Source organism: Pleurodeles waltl, chromosome 9, assembly GCF_031143425.1.
Source record: "Pleurodeles waltl isolate 20211129_DDA chromosome 9, aPleWal1.hap1.20221129, whole genome shotgun sequence".
NCBI lineage: Eukaryota > Metazoa > Chordata > Amphibia > Caudata > Salamandridae > Pleurodeles > Pleurodeles waltl.
The window spans coordinates 505,688,635-505,708,503 of record NC_090448.1 but is presented as its reverse complement, the minus strand read 5'-3'; the positions used below and the strand labels follow the sequence as shown (position 1 = coordinate 505,708,503).

Below are 19,869 nucleotides of genomic sequence, written 5' to 3'. Positions count from 1 at the left end.
AATAAAATGATGGACGGAGTGTTGAAACTTTTCAAACACTCACCCCTCGTTTCAGTTTAATCTATTGTTATTTTGCTTGCCACCTCACTCCAGTTTGGTCCCAGCCATTTGCAATTCCGTGTTGACCCTGCTCCCCATGTGAACAGTCCATCTGCAAAGCCAGGTCCTCCCTGGACCAGAAACAAGCATCCTGGGACCGGTTTTGGAGTATCACCCCTCATATGACTCAATAAACATACCAATTTATCCGATTAATAGGACACAACAAAAACTTGAACCATAAACAATATTCTCTATTCTCTACAATAATCCAACGTATCAAATTCATGATACATTTATCAACAACCTATGTTCAGAAGTTCAGTTCTATTAATTAAGTTCGTTATACAAATAACAAACTCTTGAAAACTCTTTTGTTAGCAAAAAATGTCTGAAATTATATCAATGCTTCACATTTCACATCTTCACTGGATTTTATGTCCATGCTCAAAAGTTTGGTAAGGTACTCCACTTCCAATAGCCTTATAACAATAAGGACATGGTGCAGAGCAGGGATGAATCACATTCACCTGAAGAACTTTGAGTGCAGGGTGGGCCCCAGCCATTCAGAGGACCCCAATTCAGCCCAGTGAATCTCTCCAAGATATGGGAGACTTATGGCCCCTTGTCACATTATGGAGCGGTCTCCATTATTTTGAGTAACACCACTGTTGTAGAGATATTCTGGTTGACTTGCGTTAGATATCTAAGGGAATGGCAGATCATCCATATTCTAAAGTAAACATTCTGAGGAGATTCACTCCAGGAATGCAAGAGGAATTGAGAGACCATATCATGCATCAGTCCAATGTTGTCAGCAATATTCCATAATCATCCTTCCATTTTACCAACGTTGAGTGTTTTGAGTTTATGTTGAGGTCCTACAGACAAGCGCAGTAATTGGTAAGTCCAATAACTTAAAAGATAATGAACTGAGAATGGATAACTTGGCTGTCCCATTATGTGCTGCAAGTGAGTCATTTAACGTGTTATCAACAAACATATATTGTGTGCTTTAATATTTCTAATGTCAAGTGATGCATCAAAAAATAATATTATTCAAGGGGCATTAGTAGTAAGTAGTAAGGTAACAATTTTACATGTATGCTTTAATAATGATTTTAATCAGTGGAAACATAACAGGTGCATGCATTTATATTCATGTATTTGGACTATGGTATTATAATTGAGAGATGTATGATCACAGTTATTCATAATTATAATACAGTTATGAAGAGAAATGTACATATAATTATGTATCTTGAATGTGCATTGAATCGTTTACTAAGTTAGCTCAAGTAAAGGCCTGAAATACATGCAAGGTCACCTTGTGTGAAGGCCTGAAATCACGCAAGGCCACCTGGCGTGGCCATGAGTGGTTTCATAAATATGAACTAAAGCAACACAGCACAAATCGCTGCTTTGCGTTACTCTGCCCCAGGGAGGCTTTCCATGGGTGTTCCCATGCAGCATCAATGGATTTTGATGCATTACCAGATTTATCAAAAGTGGTAGACCTGGTAATCTGCCAAAATGTTATGCCTTCCCAGGTGAGGCGCAACGAGGAGAAATATTTTTATTTATCGTTTTGTTCCTCTTTTTATGTGTGCTGGATTCTGCAGCACACATAGAAAAAGGAAAATACCTCATGTTATTGTCATGCACAAAAACAATCCTCCTCTCAACGGAGCCACCCTTCCGCCGTGTTGCAAGAGTGCCTGCATTGGCACTAGGCTGCCAAAGCAGCTCCAGCGCAGGGTAAAAGTTTGGATATTGCCGGATTCTTTCAAATACAACACATTCCTGCCCTTTCCTTGTGATGCAGGGCAGCATAGAAGGCGATTTTCTATGCCACATACTCATTAATCTGCCCCTAATTCCTTTATGCAGGCAGTTGCTGGACCTGAGAGAGATCATAGAGAACACTCTATTTGTTACTAGCAGATTGGAAATCAGTTCCTATCATATCTGTCTTGAGTTAGGGGCTCTGACACAAATTTCAGGTGACCTAAATGAAAAAACAAAATTCTGATTTATTTGCTCAAAACATAATGCCATCTTCTGATGGATCAACAGAGTCCTACAAATTAGAGCAATTGGGGAGAAGAGAGTTTGCATGTATTGTGTAAATTGTAAAGAAGAGAAAGAATGCGGCATGCTTTTTACTGCATTAATCAGGCTCTTTACTAATGCAGTCTTTGGGGTATCTTTAAAACTGCTCAAGCATGGACTGAATGTAAGGCAAGCAGATTGGAGTAGGAAGGAAACCACCTCTCAAAAGCGGATCCAATGCTTGTAATTTTCAGATTCTCAAACCAGCCTCTCTTTTATTGAGCCTAATGGTACATAAATGCACTCTGATTTATTGCACTATATGGTTGTAAGTTCTTCACCTCCAATTTTAATACCTAATGATTGTATCGAAACATTGTATTTTTCTCTTAACTCAGATGCTGTCTGGACTGCAGGTAGACCAGCAGTAATCCTTCCTATCTTGTCAAATTTGGGAAACATTAGCCTTTCTATATAATGGCCCTCATTATGAACATGGTGGGAAACCCTGCTGTGTTCATGCTGGGGGTCTGACCACAGACCGCCAGCCTGTTGAGGACCCGGCCGGTCCAATAAACAACATTCCGCTTGGCCTGGACATTGCCGACGGCTGCACATGGAATCACTATGGTTTTGTACGGTTAAAATCTGAGCCTAACTATAATGTCCCTGAAACCTTTGGTTTACTTTTATTTTGTGACTCAGCTGAAGTCGAGACCCAAAATGGCTGACAACACTTCAACAGCTTCTGTTGTTAAAGTGTTATCAGCCAATTAGATCTCAGCACGAGATCGTTAGGGGTAACGAATCCTTCACGTCTCTAAATATACACATTTGTTTTTCCCTTAATTTCTCAAAAACTACAGACCAGAATTACACCAAAACAAAATAAACACTCTTTCTCGACCAGGACCTACCTTCCTGCCAAATTTGGTGTAATTGCAAGCAGTAGTTTTTGCGCTATTGCTGTTCAGAATCCCTATGGAAAAATGAATGGGGAAAACGTGTTTCGGGACCTCCTTTTTTCTCAATCAATCAGTGCTTGTAAAGCGCAACTACTCACCCGTTAGGGTCTCAAGATGCTGGAGGGGGAGGAGTAGCGTATACCGGTGAGATGGGTATTAGAAAAGCCATGTCTTCAGTTCCTTCATGAAGCTGAGGAGGGAGGTGGTTTGTCTGATGTGGAGAGGAAGGGTGTTCCAGGTGGTGGCTGCAAGGTAGGAAAAGGATCGTCCTCCTGTTCTGGTTTTCCTGATGTGGGGTACTTCTGCTAGAGAGAGCTGGGCTGAGCGTAGGGCCCTGTGGGGTACGTGGAGGTTGAGTCGCTGGTTCAGGTATGCTGATCCAGTCTTGTGAACGGCTATGTGTGCGTGGGTGAGGATCTTGAAGGTGATTCTTTTTTCTATGGGAAGCCAGTGCAGTGTATGCAGGTGTTGCGAGATGTGGCAGTGTCGAAGTAGGTCGAGGATCAGTCTGGCAGTGGCGTTCTGGATGTTTTGTAGTTTGGGGTGAGTTTCTGGTTGATTCCGGCATAGAGTGCGTTGCTGTAGTCCAGTCTGCTAGTGATCAGGACGTGTGTGACGGTCTTTCTATGTTCGAGGGGGATCCACTTGAAGGACTTGCATAGGAGGCGGAGGGTGCGGAAGCAGGTGGAGATGACTGAGGTGATTTGCTGGTTCATGCTGAGGTTGGAGTCCAGGATGATTCAGAGGTTGCGGGCTTGACTGGTGGGGGTGGGCAGCTTTCTGAGGGTGGGTGGCCACCAGGAGTCATTCCACGCTTTGGGTTGAGGGCCCATGATGAGTACTTCTGTCTTGTTAGTGTTGAGTTGAAAGCAGCTGTTTCCCATCCGGTTAACAACTGCTTCCATGTCTTTGTGGAAGTTGTGTCTGGCTTTGTCGGGTTTGTTGGAGAGATGAGTTGGGTGTCGTCGGCGTAGGTGATGATGTTGATTCTGTAGCTTCTGACGAGGGTGGCCATCAGGACCATGTAGACATTAAACAACGTGGGGCTGAGGGAGGATCCCTGGGGCACTCTGCAGGTGGTGGGTGTGGGGTCTATGAGGAAGGGGGCAAATCTTAATTGTTGAGTTCGGCTGGTGAGGAAGGATTGGATCCAGTCGAGGGCCTTTTCTCTGATGCCGGCTTTGTGGAGTCTTATTATCAAGGTGTGATGGGAGACTGCGTCGAAGGCTGCCAAGAGGTCTAGTAGGATGAATGCCACCATCTCACCCTTGTCCAGCAGGGAGCGGATGGCATCTGATGCGCCAGGAGGGCTGTTTTGGTGCTATGGTTTTTCCTGAATCTGGATTGGGAGATGTTGAGGATGTTGTGGTCTTCTATAAATGTGGCGAGTTGGCTGTTGACTGCTTTTTCTATGACTTTCGCAGGAAATGGGAGCAGGGAGATGGGCCTGACGTTTTTGAGGTCGGTCAGGTCTGCTGAGGGTTTCTTGAGGAGTGGGTTGATATTGGCATGTTTACAGTCGTCGGGGGAGGTGGCGGCAGCTAGTGAGCAATTGATGGTGAGGCGGAGCTTGGGGGCGATGGTGTCTACGGCTCTTTTGAAAATGTGGTGGGGGCATGGGTCTGTGGGGGCCCTGGAGTGTATGGATCTCATTGTTCTCAGCATATCTTCGGTGGTAAGGGGGTCCAGGTGATGATTGTTGGTTTCTTGGTGTCGGGTTTTGGTAGAGGGGGTTCTGTGAGTAGGTTGTCCTTGCTGAAACTGTGGTAGGTGGTCTTGATTTTGTGATGGATCACAAACAGACCCAACCCCGCCCCCGCCTGATGGATCACCCCAAAACTTTCCAGGCAGCAGCTGACGGGACTGGCAAATCTTTTTGGAAAGTTTTGTGAAGATTTGTCAAGGGGCGCCAAAGATAGAGGCAAATAAAAAAACACTTTTTATATAGAAACTAGGTCCTAACTATAAATACCTGGTGGCCACCGCCGCTAGGTAAAATATAGGTATATATGTATATATATATATATATATAAATATATATACACACACACACAGACATACATATGTGTATACAAGTATAAAGATATGGATATATATCGATCAACAATGGCCTGGGCAAGGCAGGATCTTGCAAATAAGAGGGACCCAGTTCTGAGTCTGCCTGCTGTGGACTCTAGCTTGCCAGAGGGTGCCATTCCATCTCCTGGGCCCCTGGAAGTGAATTTCTGGAGAAAAACCTGTCTAATGACACTGGACGATGCCGTGCAACTTTGTAAAGAATGCTGCTGCACGAAACAACGACGCCGCCTGCCCTGAGGCCGTAAACCTCATAGAATTGCGATGACCCCCGACAACCCTGTAGGCTTCGCATCGCTGCATCTGCTAATCCTGCCAGACTTCGCTGACTTCAGAGTGTCATCAGTCCGACGTCCGTGACATCCAACACCATTGCAGCACCTGTGGCCCTGTGATGTCATTGCGACCCGGGAGGTTGCCCGGCACCACCGTAACTTTGACGGACTACGTGCCTGCCAGAACCAAAGGACAGACTTCCCAACCGATGCCGCTTCACCTCCACCGCTCTGCAGTAAGGAATTGATGCCGCTGCGCGCCGCCTCTGCCATTCCGCTCCATAGCACCAAAACCGAAACCACATCGGATCCAGCGGCGCCTCGCTCCCCAACTCCGTGCACCTGCCTGTTTTCTACTTGTTTGCTAAGGTACTGTACCTGGGGGTCGAACAACTCTGTAAACGGTGCAAGTGGTGTCACATTGTAGGAAACGACTCTGTCACAATTCCAGTGAATACCAACTTGCAGCATTTGTGCCTTTAGGCACTATTTTTGTTCTTTTAAGTGCTAAATTCATATTTTTAACAGTGTATTGTGGATTTTTGTCGTAATTGGTCTTGTTTATTTAGATAAAATATCTACTATGTTTCTAAACCTGTGTTGTGTCCTTTTGTAGTGGTTCACTGTATTACTGTGTGTAGTTGTACAAATACTTAACACATTATCTCTGAAGTTAAGCCTGCCTGCTTGTGCCATGCTACCAAGGGGGTGAGCAAGGGTTAACTGAGTGTGATTCTCCTTTACCCTGATTAGAGTGAGGATCCTTGCTTGGACGGGGGTAGCCTGACTGCCAACCAAAGACCCCATTTCTAACACATACTTTTTAATTTAAACAACAGTAGGAAAATTGTTGGACTTTGGAAGAGTTAGATTTACTATTCCCCCCTAATCTAAGCAACAGTCATGAAAGTGTCAGACTTTTGAGGAATTAGATTTACGAGTCTTACTCAAATCTAAGCAATAATATGGAAACTATTGTACTTTTGAGGGGTTAGATGTACTATTCCCACTCCAACGTAAGTAAAATCAGGGAAGTGTTGGAGTTTGGAGGGTTACATTTACTATTCTCGTTTCAATCTAAGCAACAGTAGGAAAAGTGTTAGACTTTGGAGCAATTTGTTTTACTGTTTCCACTCCAACATAAACAAAATCTAGGTAAATGTTGGACTTAGGGGGTTGGATTTATTTATCCCACTCCAATACAACCAACAGTAGGGAATGTGTTGGACTTTGGAGGGATTAGATTTACTACCCCTACTGCAACCTAAGCAACAGAAAGGCAAGTGTTGAACTTTGGAGAGGTTAGATTTACTGTTTTCGCTACACTGTAAGAAAAAACGGAACGTTATGGACTATGGAAAGGTTATATATTTCATTCCAATTCCTAATTATTTTTTTTAAAACATTTAAATACCACACAACATAAAATTATTAAAATATCTTTGAAATAAAAAAACGATGCATTCAAATTAATAAAATTAGATGTAACTGAAAAACTTAAATAGTACAAAAATAATTTAACAAATATTTAACAAACTAAATAAACTTAACATAAATACCTAAACATACCTATAACCCAAAAAACACCAACCATGCAATTATTTAAAATAATTGATAAAGAAACAATACTGTTTTAACAAAACAATAACATTAAAATAGTAATGAAATAAAACACATAAAATAAGAAAATTAAATATAAAATTAATTTTACAAAGTTTATGGTTCAACCATTTACCAATTAATGAAAAATGAATTAACATACAACTAGTTGATATAATAAATGATCAATAATTAGTTAACTATCAAATATGTATTTAACATAAAAAGATAATTTTAAAATAAAAGCCAAAATTTAAGAATTAAATAACTTCCCACCCTATTCTTCTATAATCAACAAACCACTGCTAAACACATTAAATCGTACAACCTATAATACAAATAATACACCACCTGTTAAAATAATGCAATCACCTACAATGTATGTAATAACTAATGTATACTAAATTAATGTAAATATTACATTTAATGCAACTATACTAAAGTAAGCAATATTATATACATTAAGAACTATATTCTTATCTTCTATATTCTGTTCCTCAATATTTTTACTTAATAATTTTGACACAATAGCCTTGCAGCTTGATATTTTGTAAACAGCATTCTTGTATTTCACCTTTTGTGTCCCACGTGGGAGGACTCAGTCAACTCAGTGTGCCACCACAATAGAGACCCTTGGGAGTTGGCAGCGAGGTGTACCAGAAATCTCCAGGCAACTTCCTGTAGGTGTGCTACAGATAACACTTGACTGCAGGGGATTCCTACCACCTCAGTCAGACTGTGAGATAGTGATGGTGGGAGCATATTTCTTCCATGATCAGGCGCACGGTGTCTGCCTGCAACGGGGCGTGCACAACTGAGCTTGCACTATGGACACTGCACCCGATTGATAAGGCCCACGTCATTATTTTCTGCATTCTTCCTCGTGTTATTACATTAAAGATTATGTTGGTGTGCTTATTTCTTTTATACGCATGTGTAATAGATCAAAAGCACATGGTTCCCTTAGACATGCTTAAATGAAAACTCATCATACCGACGACATGTTGTTTTAATAATATTACGTTAATAACCAGAATTCAAACCTGCGATCTGTATAGACTGTGCGCTCTACATTACCTTAGTAGCTATCAATATTTTGATGAATTTCGAAAGTAAAAAGATTCACATTTGGACAGTAGTAGATATAGATATAAAAAGTACCACGTTACTTTTGGTGCTGCCTGAGAACTTGCCCTTTTGGGAGTCTTACTAGACTTGAGAGCTTTCATCTGAAATGGTCTGCAAGCTTTCTTCCACAATACTGTGCAGAATTGAAAAAGTGGCTAGGTTTGACAATAACAGACAAGGCGAGAATACATTTGACTAAAGGTTGAGACTGAATTCCACGTTTCCTTTTAAAAAGAAAGCTGATGTAACTATAACCTCCAAAGCAATGATGATCTGGTCTACGTTTGTGACACAAAGGCACATAAGAAATTGACAAATCCAAATGAAGTTGTCCGTTCATATCATCGAAGATGGCCCAACCATGGAAATCCAAGGCTCACTGTGAGACAAGGTTACCTGTGAGGCTATCATGGAGGTACATGTTTTTTGCATACTTGTGGGAATTACCGCATTCAGGACTATTAAGTGGACATTTTCTCACATCATGAATTTACATTTGAATGATAACTTGCAGTAAGTGTAAAAGTGTGTGCATTCAACTTGTTTCATTAGTGTGCACACAAGTTATGTACATAGGCCAGAGAAATATAGAGTCAATTTTACTTGGTGAATTCAGTACTCGTATTAAGGTGAAGATCCTTCTTTAAGTAATTTAAATCCTCTAAAAATCTCCTCATATATGGGACCTTGTTTGATAAATGATTTGACATACTCAAAATCCAAAAGATAAATATGAAGGAATCTAATGACAAGTTAAAGATGGCTTTTTCATTTGGAAGTATGCTGTAGCTATTATTGATGAAGAGATGCTATGTAGAGATATCTTGTTTCGACACCAAATCATTTTGTTTCATCTCTCCTTTCTCACAGGAAGATTACAATCAACTGAGACCTCTTTCATATCCCAACACAGATGTATTCCTGATCTGTTTTTCTGTGGTGAACCCTGCTTCTTACCACAATGTCCAGGAGGAATGGGTGTCTGAAGTTAAGGCATGCATGCCGCACGTGCCCTACGTTCTCATAGGAACTCAGGTATGCATACAGGTATTGATTCACAAAAAGTAATCTTCTGAAAGGTGCATACATAACTAACATTAATACGGGAAGCATCGAAGATCCCCCATGGTCACAAAATCACTGCCAAAAATAACAACCAGATGCACCAGAAACTCATAATCACTCTATGTGATAAAAAAGGTAATGATCGAATACACTCATATCATATATACTTTGCATCTGCATAAAGTGTCTCTCCCAGTGCTTTAAATGGGCCGGTACTCTCCGGTACTGAGTACCGGCACTTTTTTATTTTGAGAGGGAGAGTACCGGCATATCTCAACAAAAACATAATACTTTTAATTGGAGAGTACCGGCACTTCTCAGAAACAAGCAGGTACTCTGGTACAGAGTACCTGCACTTCTATTTTTCCATTTAAAGCACTGGACTCTCTCCGGTTTTTCTTTCATTCTAGAACTATAATTTGGAGTTCTGAAATGTAAAGAGGGTTTCTAAGCATAAGCAGCCATATGTTGGAAGGAATCAAATGATGCAAGTTACTCGCAAGATGCATTTTACTAGAAATAGAACCTGATAAATATCCCGAGCAGAAAAACAGAGACTCCATTGTTCAACCTGGAAATGCAAACATGGTCAATCCTCTTATGAAAGAGCAAGATCATTTCCGAGTCATTGCAGGTCCTTCTGAGGTTGGATTAGCAGTACCGCAAGAACACTCCTACTGAAACATAACACTTGGAAACATGCCCTGGCTTTCTCAGTCATTTTGCTGCCGTTTCAGTTCACATAAGGCTTCCCTATCCCAACACCTTTCTTTCCTTGTTTCCCTTTTCGTTTTCTACCTCCAGCTCCTGTTCTTGGTTGTGTTTGTTCACCTTTGGTCACTCTCCAGATTACAGCAACTTCCTTCTACACATGCTTTCCTTATTCCGTTTCTGATGTCTGGGCTGCAGGGTTGGTATCCCTGCCCCCTGCTGGCTTTTTAATGCTGCTACTACTGTGGAACTTTGTAAGCTGCATTCCTTTGTGGGATTGTAGATATTTACCCATTGCATTGATGGCAGATTCTCCCTGACCCGAAACACAATCAACCCTAGACCAGCTTTGTGTTTGATGTACCTCCGTAAGTGGCAAGAGTATGCCCAGACATTGGCCTCAAGCTAAATGTGCAACTGGAACCAAGCTACACGGGACTGAAGAGCCCCATTCAGGGTAAAACTGGCCTTGCGTTGCTTGTGTTCTGGTTCAGGGAGGAGCTGGCTTGGCAGTTCAGGCTGGACTGTTCCTATTAGAGCAGGGTCAAGATTGATTTTGATACTGTCCATCTGAAACTGAGGTGGCATGCTGGGCAGAAGAACAATGGGTTGAAATGCTACCCCAAGCGATTGCCAGTGATTAGACAAATTGCAAGCATTCGTCACATTTTGTGTGTTTGATTGCTCAAACTACCAGTTGCCATGTTGTGGTAGGCAAATATGGTAGGATCTTTCTCAAAAGTATTACACACAGGTAACAAGTGAACAAGAGCTGATTAACCTGCTTGATTATTCAAAATGAAGAGTCACATTGAAAGGCCAGGGTTCCAACCAATGACATTGGCTTTGGAAAAGAGTCGAGTTCAGGAGGCCAAAAACTTAAAGGTAGTAAACCTGGCGCACATGACGTTGAGCAATCAGTATTTCCATTCTGTCTGAATTAGACCTCAAGTAATTGTTTGACAGTCCGCACTTGACAGCCAGTATATACTGATGGAAAAACGTTTAGTGCATCAGGGTCATCGTTATCCAGTGCAATTAAGAGATTGGTATTGTCAGCATAATTCATAAATCTAACTCCAAAAGAGCAAATAGGTCATGCCAGTGGTTGCAAGTATAGAATGAACAGGGTGGGACTGAGTGACGAGCCCTGAGGAACACCATTGGTGAAATTTTTTAATTTAAACTGGATAGGAGTTAGATAAACTGCCTGTGGTCTATCTGCCAAGTAACCATTTCTGCGATACACCTTTTATGCCTGCTTCTCTCAGTCTGGTGATCAGCCGTTGATGGGAGACTATATCAAAAGCAGTTGCCATATCTAATAACATCAAAACTGATGCTGCTCAAAACCCTTACTGAACTATGTCTAGGATTTGAACCATTTCTTCTTTTAAAAAATACCATCAGAAGAATAGAGACAGTAGATAGAGCAGACAGAAATGAACAAACAAGAAGATGTCTATTGTGATACTGCTAGACCCATTGGCTTCCTTTGATACAATTGACCAAGGAACACTACTACAGACACTTGAACAGAATGGGCTTGATTTACCAAGGTTTCACGCAGTGCAGCAAAAGTACTTATTGTGCTGCATGAAAGGGAGAGGGCAGAAATGTGCCATATTTATCAATGTGTAGCACATTCCTGCTCTCTGCCTGGTTTGGTGCACAATTTGCTGCCTAGCACCAACACAGGCACCCTTGTACCATGGTACACGTGTTCCTGCAATACAAGCAAGATTTGTTTTGTGCAGGAAGGTGTCCCTTCAAAACAATCCTCTGAGGTTTTTTCCTCTGTCTTAGAAAGAATAAACAATGAGGAGAAATAAAGATATTTCCCTCTTTTTGCATTTCCACTGGGAAGGAGTAGCATTTTGACACATTTCCAGGTTTACCAGTGTTAGTAAATCTGGGAATGCACAAAAATCCATGGTTGGATGTGTGGGGACACCCACACTTCACCCATTGAATGCCTTCCCAAGGCAGAATAATGCCAGACAGCGACATGCGCTGCCTTGTGTTATCCAGATTTACCAAGCAATACAGGACCACACAAGGTGGCCTTGTGTTGCTCGGTAAATTTGACTTAGGGATTGAGTTGCCCTCGTAACACCCGGCATGACGCAAAGGCAATGGAATCCCTTGATAAATCTGGCCTAATATGTTTCCAAGACATGGTTCTGAGCTGGTTCCAATCTTTCCTGCCCAACAGGCTTGAAATAGTGCAGGCTAGAGCTCAAGCACCTGTTACCACCAATATGGTATGCAATTTTCAGCATGTCCCAATCCTAGCTCTTACCTTGTTCACTTTCTAAATTGACCACACCATCCCCTACTCTGCGACCTCCTTTGGCGCAAAATTGAAGCCAGAATCTAATTTAAAAATCTGCTACCTAGTTCATCCAGCCACTCATGACAATAGTCATCCTTATTCACCATTCTATCAGATCAGTGGATCTCAAATGTCATGACACCATTTTAAATGTTGAGTGCAAGATGTCTGGTTATGACAGATATATTGTGGGCTTACAAAGAATATACAGGACTTACTGCAAACCTATAGCTTACAATTGGTTGGCTTAACAGTCACTCTTTTTCACTTTGTTTCTTTTGAATGGCCTTCCTTGCTTCAACCTGACTATCTTGTGTTTGTCCCTTCGATTGAGCATTGCCTCTTTACCATCTATTTGATTGGCTGGCTTCTAGCGGCTTGCTTTCAGGGAACTTCTGTTTTCTTTTTGTTTCTCTCATGGATGTATTTTCCAGTTATCTCTCTACTGTGCTTTTCTACCCCCCTTTCACCCAGGTTCCTTTTCCCCCTCCGCATGTGTTACTTTATCTTGCCCATATGCTTCTCCCACCAAGCTCCACAATGCTCTTTTTGCTGCCTTCTCTCCCTTATGTTGCTTCTCTTTCTGCCCATGGTGTTGCTTCGCACCCCCACTGGCCTGCTGTGTTGTTTTACACCCCTGCCTGCCGTGTTTTTTCACCCTGTATTCTTGACAACCTGCTCCCTCCCTCTCATTCATTTATTTTTTTAAGTGTTTTTACTCTGTTTTTTAAATGTATCGATTCATCTCAGAAAAGTAAATTTAAAAAAAGAGTCCTTTTGTAGGCACCAAGGGGCCTATTTATACTTGTTTTGTGCTGAATTTGCGTGATTTTTTTTAATACAAATTCGGTGCAAAACTAACTTCATATTTATACTTTGGCACTAGACCCATCTAGCGCCAAATTTATGGAGTTAAAGTCATTTTTTGGACATGGAAACCTACTTTGCGTCAATGATGCAAAGGAGGCATTCCCGTGCAAAAAATGACTCTATGGCATTAGTGCCATATTTATCCCCCATGCTAAAATCAGGCACAGGGGAGGAGGGGTCAAATAATGGTGCAAAGCTTGTTTTGCACCATTATTTAACGCCTGGGTCAGGGCAGGCGTTAGGGGACCTGTGGGCCTATTTTCATGGTGGATCACCATGGAACAAGTCCACAGGTGCCCTCCCCAGGCCCCATGGACACCCTGACCCACACCAGAGGGAAAGCGGAGGATAGGGGATACCATCCCAGGTAAGTATAGGTGAGTACAGGTAAGTATTTTTTTTTTAATGTCATTGGGGGCCCTGTAGTGGGCCCCCTACATGGCACTGGGTGCAGTGGCCATGCCCAGCGAACGCTGGTCCCCGGTGCTGGCCATTGGGGTGGCGGGCCTGACTCCTCTATTTTCTAAGACAGGAGTCATGTGGTGTGGTTGGTTTTGAGTCAGAAAATGACACTAGGCTGGTTAGAGTCATTTCTTTTTACTCTAACCTGCTGAACTTCATTTTTTGGGGCAAAACCCCCTTCTTCCATACCGCTAGCCCCACCCGGCTAATGTCATATTTTTTTATGCTAGCCTACCCTTTGCACCGGCTTGCACCATTCCATAAATGTGGTGCCCAGCTAGTGATCAGAAATGGTGCAAGCCGGTGCTAAACCTTTTGGTGAAAAACAGCGTTGGTGCAGTTTTGCACCAAAAAGTATAAATCAGGGCCCAAGTGTGTGCTGAAAGCATGAACTTGCCCGCAAAATGACATAGTAGCTGCAGATTGTGTTGTTTTTCTTTTTTTTAGACATACTGCAGATCAGCTACGAAGTTTCAGCATAGCTAGAAAACACTGGCAAACCAATGGGTATTACTAATGAGACCTATTATCCTTCCAATGCTTGTTCTCAAAGATTACAGATTCAGCATCCCGACAGCATTCCCTCTCTCGAGCAGCCACTACAGTCTGGTACCCTCAGACCCTACCTCAGAATATTAACCCTGATCACCGCATTCGGAATTTTTGCAGGCAAAGTTGAGAAAAATGAGACTGAACCTTACAGTGACTATAGACCCTAAAACAGCAGCCTCATTCTAACACTTGGAGAGCCAAAAAAGGTGATCATCCCTCTTCAGTGACAACCTCACAAACTCTAATGAACATAAAACCTTCCAGGCAGGCAGGCTGACTTTAATGGCACCCAACAAATTAGTCTTGGAAATCACCATTAGAACGAGTAAGGTATTAACCTCCATAACTGTGACACTACATGCCTGGTCTACGTCACTAATAAACTATAGATGAGCAAATTACACACAAAAAAGTGAAACAAAAGGAAAAACATGTATATTACTTGTGTACATGGAGCACTTGCTGACACTTATTAAGATGTAGGAGGGGTACCCGGAGAGTTGTCTGGGGAATATCCAAACGTAGGTCATGCAAATTATACCCTGCACGTACAAATGAAGAAATTTCGAATCTGGTTTGCTGCTTTTCAGAATAAAAGTGCAATATGTTTGCTCCCTTTTCCTCGTGGTAAAATGCACCTGTTTGAACCAGGAGTACAACAGAACTTTTACTAGAGCAAATGCGAGGACACCTCTTTTATTTTTTCTTTATTACTTGTTGTAATTCTTTGCCCATTTATCAAGCTGCAACCTTTTCTGAAAAAAATATAGAATCCTCACTCTTTTCTGTGGCCCTGTGCATTTTTCGTGTTCAGGACCTGCACTAGTGAAGTTTGTGAAAATTATCTACTTTTTGTGAATCACATACATTTGATAGAGCCCTTTAGGCAAGGTGTATTTTGAGTTTCAATCCATTTAAGTAGAGTTTTTCGTCTGTAAATAACATTACAAGAACATCCTATAGATAGGGGGAAAAAAGCATAGGAACCCAAGATAAATGTGCTTACTAACCTTGTATCGTCCTCTCGTTTCACACCTTCATATTCCCCGCTTGGGTACATAAATGATGTGTGGTACAGTCATATCGGAATCTCATCGGTGTTGAGACCTTGTCATAGTCGCCATTGCTGAGTCAGGATTAGATCATTCTCATATAATGTCCAACCGAATCTCACGTTTTATCGGGGCTTTGTGTAATTTTTAGAGTTAAGCCCCTGGAGTACTTGATTTCTCTACACCAGGTGTATTTAACTCATGCAACTTTAGACAATACAGCTGAAGTAGAAAGAATCAGTCACTGACATTTAGGAGTGTGAGTTATTTACAAGGGTCATGGGTACTAAAATGTTCCTGAACCTTCCGTAATCACCTCATATCTCCGAACCTGCTGGATAAAGACAACCAGGTGATGACCACTTTTCCTTTGAATTTGTGCCCGAATGTGAATGGATGAGGAAAAGCAGAAGCTGGGACGCTGATGACGTTTATTTGTCAATGAGGGAAAGGGAAGGTAAAAGCTTGGGCGGAATGAGAGTTACAAGAACCCTCGAAGTGTACCTTTTCAAATAAACACATACATAGGGCCCTTCTTATGTAGTATTTGCGTCACTTTTGCACCATGCAATGGGTGCAAGTGCGACTCACTACTGAATGTGATTTAGTGAGCCATGCAATGTCACCTTGAGTGGCCCTGAGTGGCTTGAGAAATCCAAAGTAATGTAACACAAATTTCTGTGTTGCATTACTCCGCCCCAGGATGGCATTCCATGGTTGGTGTGTGGGGCTTTCCACGCAACACCCATTGATTTTGATGCATTTCCAGATTAGTGGCAGACCTGGGAATGTGCCAAAACTACACCACCTCCTAAGGTGATGTGCAACAAGGGGAAATATCTTTATTTCCTCTCATTTTTTAGGGTCGAGCATGCAAGCACTCTGGCCCCTGTTGTAATCTCTCTGGGGGATTTTAACCATGCCCAGGTCACGCCCGTCACTTTCATTGGTTTGTGGGCTTGCCTTTTTAAATTTGCTTGGTTTCATTTGTGAAAGGCATGCATACATCATGCCTTTTCTGGTGTTTAGCCGTCCTCAACAGCACCGGTAAACTACTGAAAAAATGCAAGGCTCCATGATTTCAGCATGGTTTCTGGACTGCTCTTTCTTTTTATTTCTTGCACAGCGCAATCTCACTCAGTTTTACACAGTGAGATCGCGCTCGGTTTAAAAAAGATTTTTTTTGTAACTTTCCCCCATCCCCATCCACACCCCCACCCACCCTTCCCTTGAGATTTGCAGCAGCCGTGACAAATGCATTGCCACGCATTCTCTAGTTTACAAAACTAATAGCTCTAAAGCGAACAAACGCAACACCCTTTGCATTGCAAATGATTGGTTTCCTTCTGCCTCAGGCCCGTGCGGCCCTTTCCTGGGGGGAAAATGGATGCCGTTAATTTAGTGCAGATGAAAGGGAGTGGGAGATTAGGGAGCAGAGAAGCTGCTGGGGCCCAGAGTACAGGACCCTCGAGTCCATACCACCTTGTCTAACAGGGCTCCCCAGGCCCTCTCTTCTCTGACACACTACACTTAACCACATATTTGCTGATAATACCTTAACCTTACAGGAAATATAAGTGCTTAGGTGTACATGTACATGTTTTTTTGGTCTCCTGTTAGAGTGTTTACGTGCAGATGTGTGTTTGTGTGGTGAGGTGTGTGCAGGTGTGCTTCGGTATCAATTTAAAGCGTATCCTTGTCCTGACTTTGGAGCTATCACTTCTGGACTGCAATGGGACTGGATTACCATTCTTTCATTGGCCTCTCAGTGGTTATCTCATCTCTGGCCCATGAGTTTCTGAAGTGACCCACCCATTGGAACTAGAGGGGCGGAGGGGTTCAATTTCCAAACCCATTCAATCTTTGGCCATCCTCAGGAGACACTGCCTCCTTTTCGCGTTTCTGCCCATTCCATACGTGCCAATTCTCTCTTCAGCCCCTCTAACAAGATCAGCCCAGGAGGAGGAGATGTCGGACCCAATCATGTTCATACCTTGGCCCCTCTCAAATGAACACCTGTAGGGAGAAGAGAGCGATCTGCATGGTGCCAATGAATGAATACATATACTGTGTGCTAGCACACAAGATACAAGGGCACTCCCTTTTCTTACATGCATTTCTGCGCAACCTGCTGTCCTTGTATATGGTAGTGTTGGAACAATTTTCTGACTGGGATGCTGGGACGGGCATCAGCTCACTAGAATTATGGGGATTCGAAAAAATCCTGGTGTTACTGAACGAGCAAGTGTAGCAAATCAACAAAAACACTTTTAAGTGCAGCGCATGCCTTTGTAGAAGGAATGGAGGTGGATGAGATGGTAACCCAAAACATTTTTGCAAAAATGTTGCTCAATGGTACTTTATGGCGTGGAGTTCTTCAATTCCTGAACACATGTTTTATTTTTTTTATTCAAAAACAATTATTTCAAAGACGCTATTAGTAAACCAGGTCGTGTTAGCCAATAAATTGTCATTGTTTTTTTCCCACCCCATTTCAAAATTAGCCTTCCATGTGTAAGGCCCCATATGAGCCACCCCAGTTCAAAATTAGCCTTCCATGTGAAAGGCCCATATGAGCCTAATTTTTAGGGTCGAGCCTACGAGCGCTTGCGCATGTTCAGTAGAGGGCTTGGAGCCCGCCTGTCGCTCATCATTTGTTGGTTTGCGTGGCACTCTTCTTTACAGCCTTGTAATTCATCAAGGCATGTCTAGAATCATTTCCGTTCCTTGGTGTGGAGCAGAAATCAAGCACAAATTAATTTCAAGTTAATTAGTGCCGTCCACTGCTCCCGAAGTTATTGAGGTACTATTTTGTTCTAACTTCCAGTGCCCTGCAAACAGAAGGCAAAAACGTGCCAAGCAGGCACAAAAGTGCAAAGTTTTATTTTTTAAAGTTAACTTTATTTTATTTCGTTAAGTTGTCTTTTCTCCGTTTTCACTCATGTTTTTTATTGTTTTTGGGCGCTGTTGTCAAAACATGACAATTCATTTGTTCGTAATATGCGAGACCCATTGCATTGCCAAATGCTTGTTCCTCTTTCGATGTGTGCTGCATTATGCAGCATACATTGAAAAAGGACAATGCCTGAAGCGATTATTTTTGTATAGGAAGGTACCCCTCCCTGCATTAAGACAATTCAGCATGCAACGCAGGCACCCTTGCACCATGGTACAAGGGTGCCTGCGTTAGTGCTAGCTGCAAAAGGCGCCAGCACACGGAGGACAGGACAGGAATTGGATAAATATGGCGCATTCTTTCCCATTCCCTGTCACGTGGAGCAGTGCAGCAAGTAGACTTGAGGCGCTGCGTAACATTTTAATAACTATGCCCCATAAAGCGCACGAGCAGAACTAAAAGCAAATACCGTCCCTGTTATCAGGATTAATAAGAACAACACAAGCACCACAGAGTAGAGTACAGAAGAAAAGTAACTTTATATCCTATGGAATCAGGTGTTTAGCTCAGACACGTGAATGATATCACTTTTCACAGAAAAACGTGGTCTTGTAAGATCCTGTTAGCAGTGATAACTGCTGTGTGTATAAATCACATTGGAAAACGCATTTCTCGAAACCGTGGTTCAGCAAAATTTTAAACATCATCCTGTTATCGATCATGTGTCCAGGAAGGAGGAATGAGCATCGCGTGCAGGACTAGTGCGGAGGTGGGAGTGAAAGACCATTTAAGTGCTAAATGACGTGGAAATTAATCAAAATCCTTCCTGCCCACTCGAGCAAGCAAGGTATTACCGCAGCCCTGAAACTGCTCAGAAAATAAATGAGATTAAATATGTTCAATAAAAATGTAAAAAATATCTTGCATCAGAGCTTACTCTGTGCTTGTCGATTGCGGTGCGGAGCACAGGCACTTAGGGCCTGATTCTGACCCCGGCGGTAAGGAACCGCCGGGGCCAGGGTCGGCGGGAGCACTGCCAACAGGCTGGCGGTGCCCCGAAGGGCATTCTGACCGCGGCGGTTTTGCCGCGGTCAGAAGTGGAAAACCGGCGGTCTCCCGCCGGTTTTCCGCTGCCCATTAGAATCCTCCATGGCGGCGCAGCTCGCTGCGCCGCCATGGGGATTCTGACAGCCCATACCGCCATCCTGTTCCTGGCGGTTCTCCCGCCAGGAACAGGATGGCGGTATGGGTTGTCGTGGGGCCCCTGGGGCCCCTGCAGTGCCCATGCCAATGGCATGGGCACTGCAGGGGCCCCCATAAGAGGGCCCCACAAAGAATTTCACTGTCTGCATTGCAGACAGTGAAATTCGCGACGGGTGCAACTGCACCCGTCGCACCTTCCCACTCCGCCAGCTCAATTCTGAGCCGGCGTCCTCGTGGGAAGGGTGTTTTGCACTGGGCTGGCGGGCGGCCTTTTGGCGGTCGCCCGCCAGCCCAGTGCAAAACCCAAAATACCCTCAGCGGTCTTTTGACCGCGGAGCGGTATTTTGGAGGGGGGAACTCTGGCGGGTGGCCTCCGCCGCCCGCCAGGGTGAGAATCACCCCCTTATTTTTCATGGCCGGCGCTGATTCTTGTGTCTCAAGCACTTGCTGCGTGCAAAAGACGTATATGGGAAAGACGGAGGACGCGAAAAACGAAAAAGCGTCTGAATGGGAGAAAGCAGAAAGATGCAAAAGTGAGCTGAAGGGTCAGGGAGCGGCTTTAAATGGATCGAAGAGGACCGAGATGGCT

At 43.1% G+C, this 19,869-nt stretch overlaps 1 protein-coding gene across 2 annotated transcripts in view; it reads left to right on the top strand.

Annotated features, from left to right (window-relative positions):
• The window catches only part of RHOJ (ras homolog family member J), a 633,456-nt gene that overhangs the window by 544,720 nt on the left and 68,867 nt on the right, over window positions 1-19,869 (top strand). For both annotated transcript variants that reach the window (XM_069207373.1, XM_069207372.1), the window contains exon 3: window positions 9,005-9,169. In XM_069207373.1, the coding sequence (XP_069063474.1) occupies window positions 9,005-9,169 (165 nt within the window). The remainder of the gene's footprint in view (window positions 1-9,004; window positions 9,170-19,869) is intronic.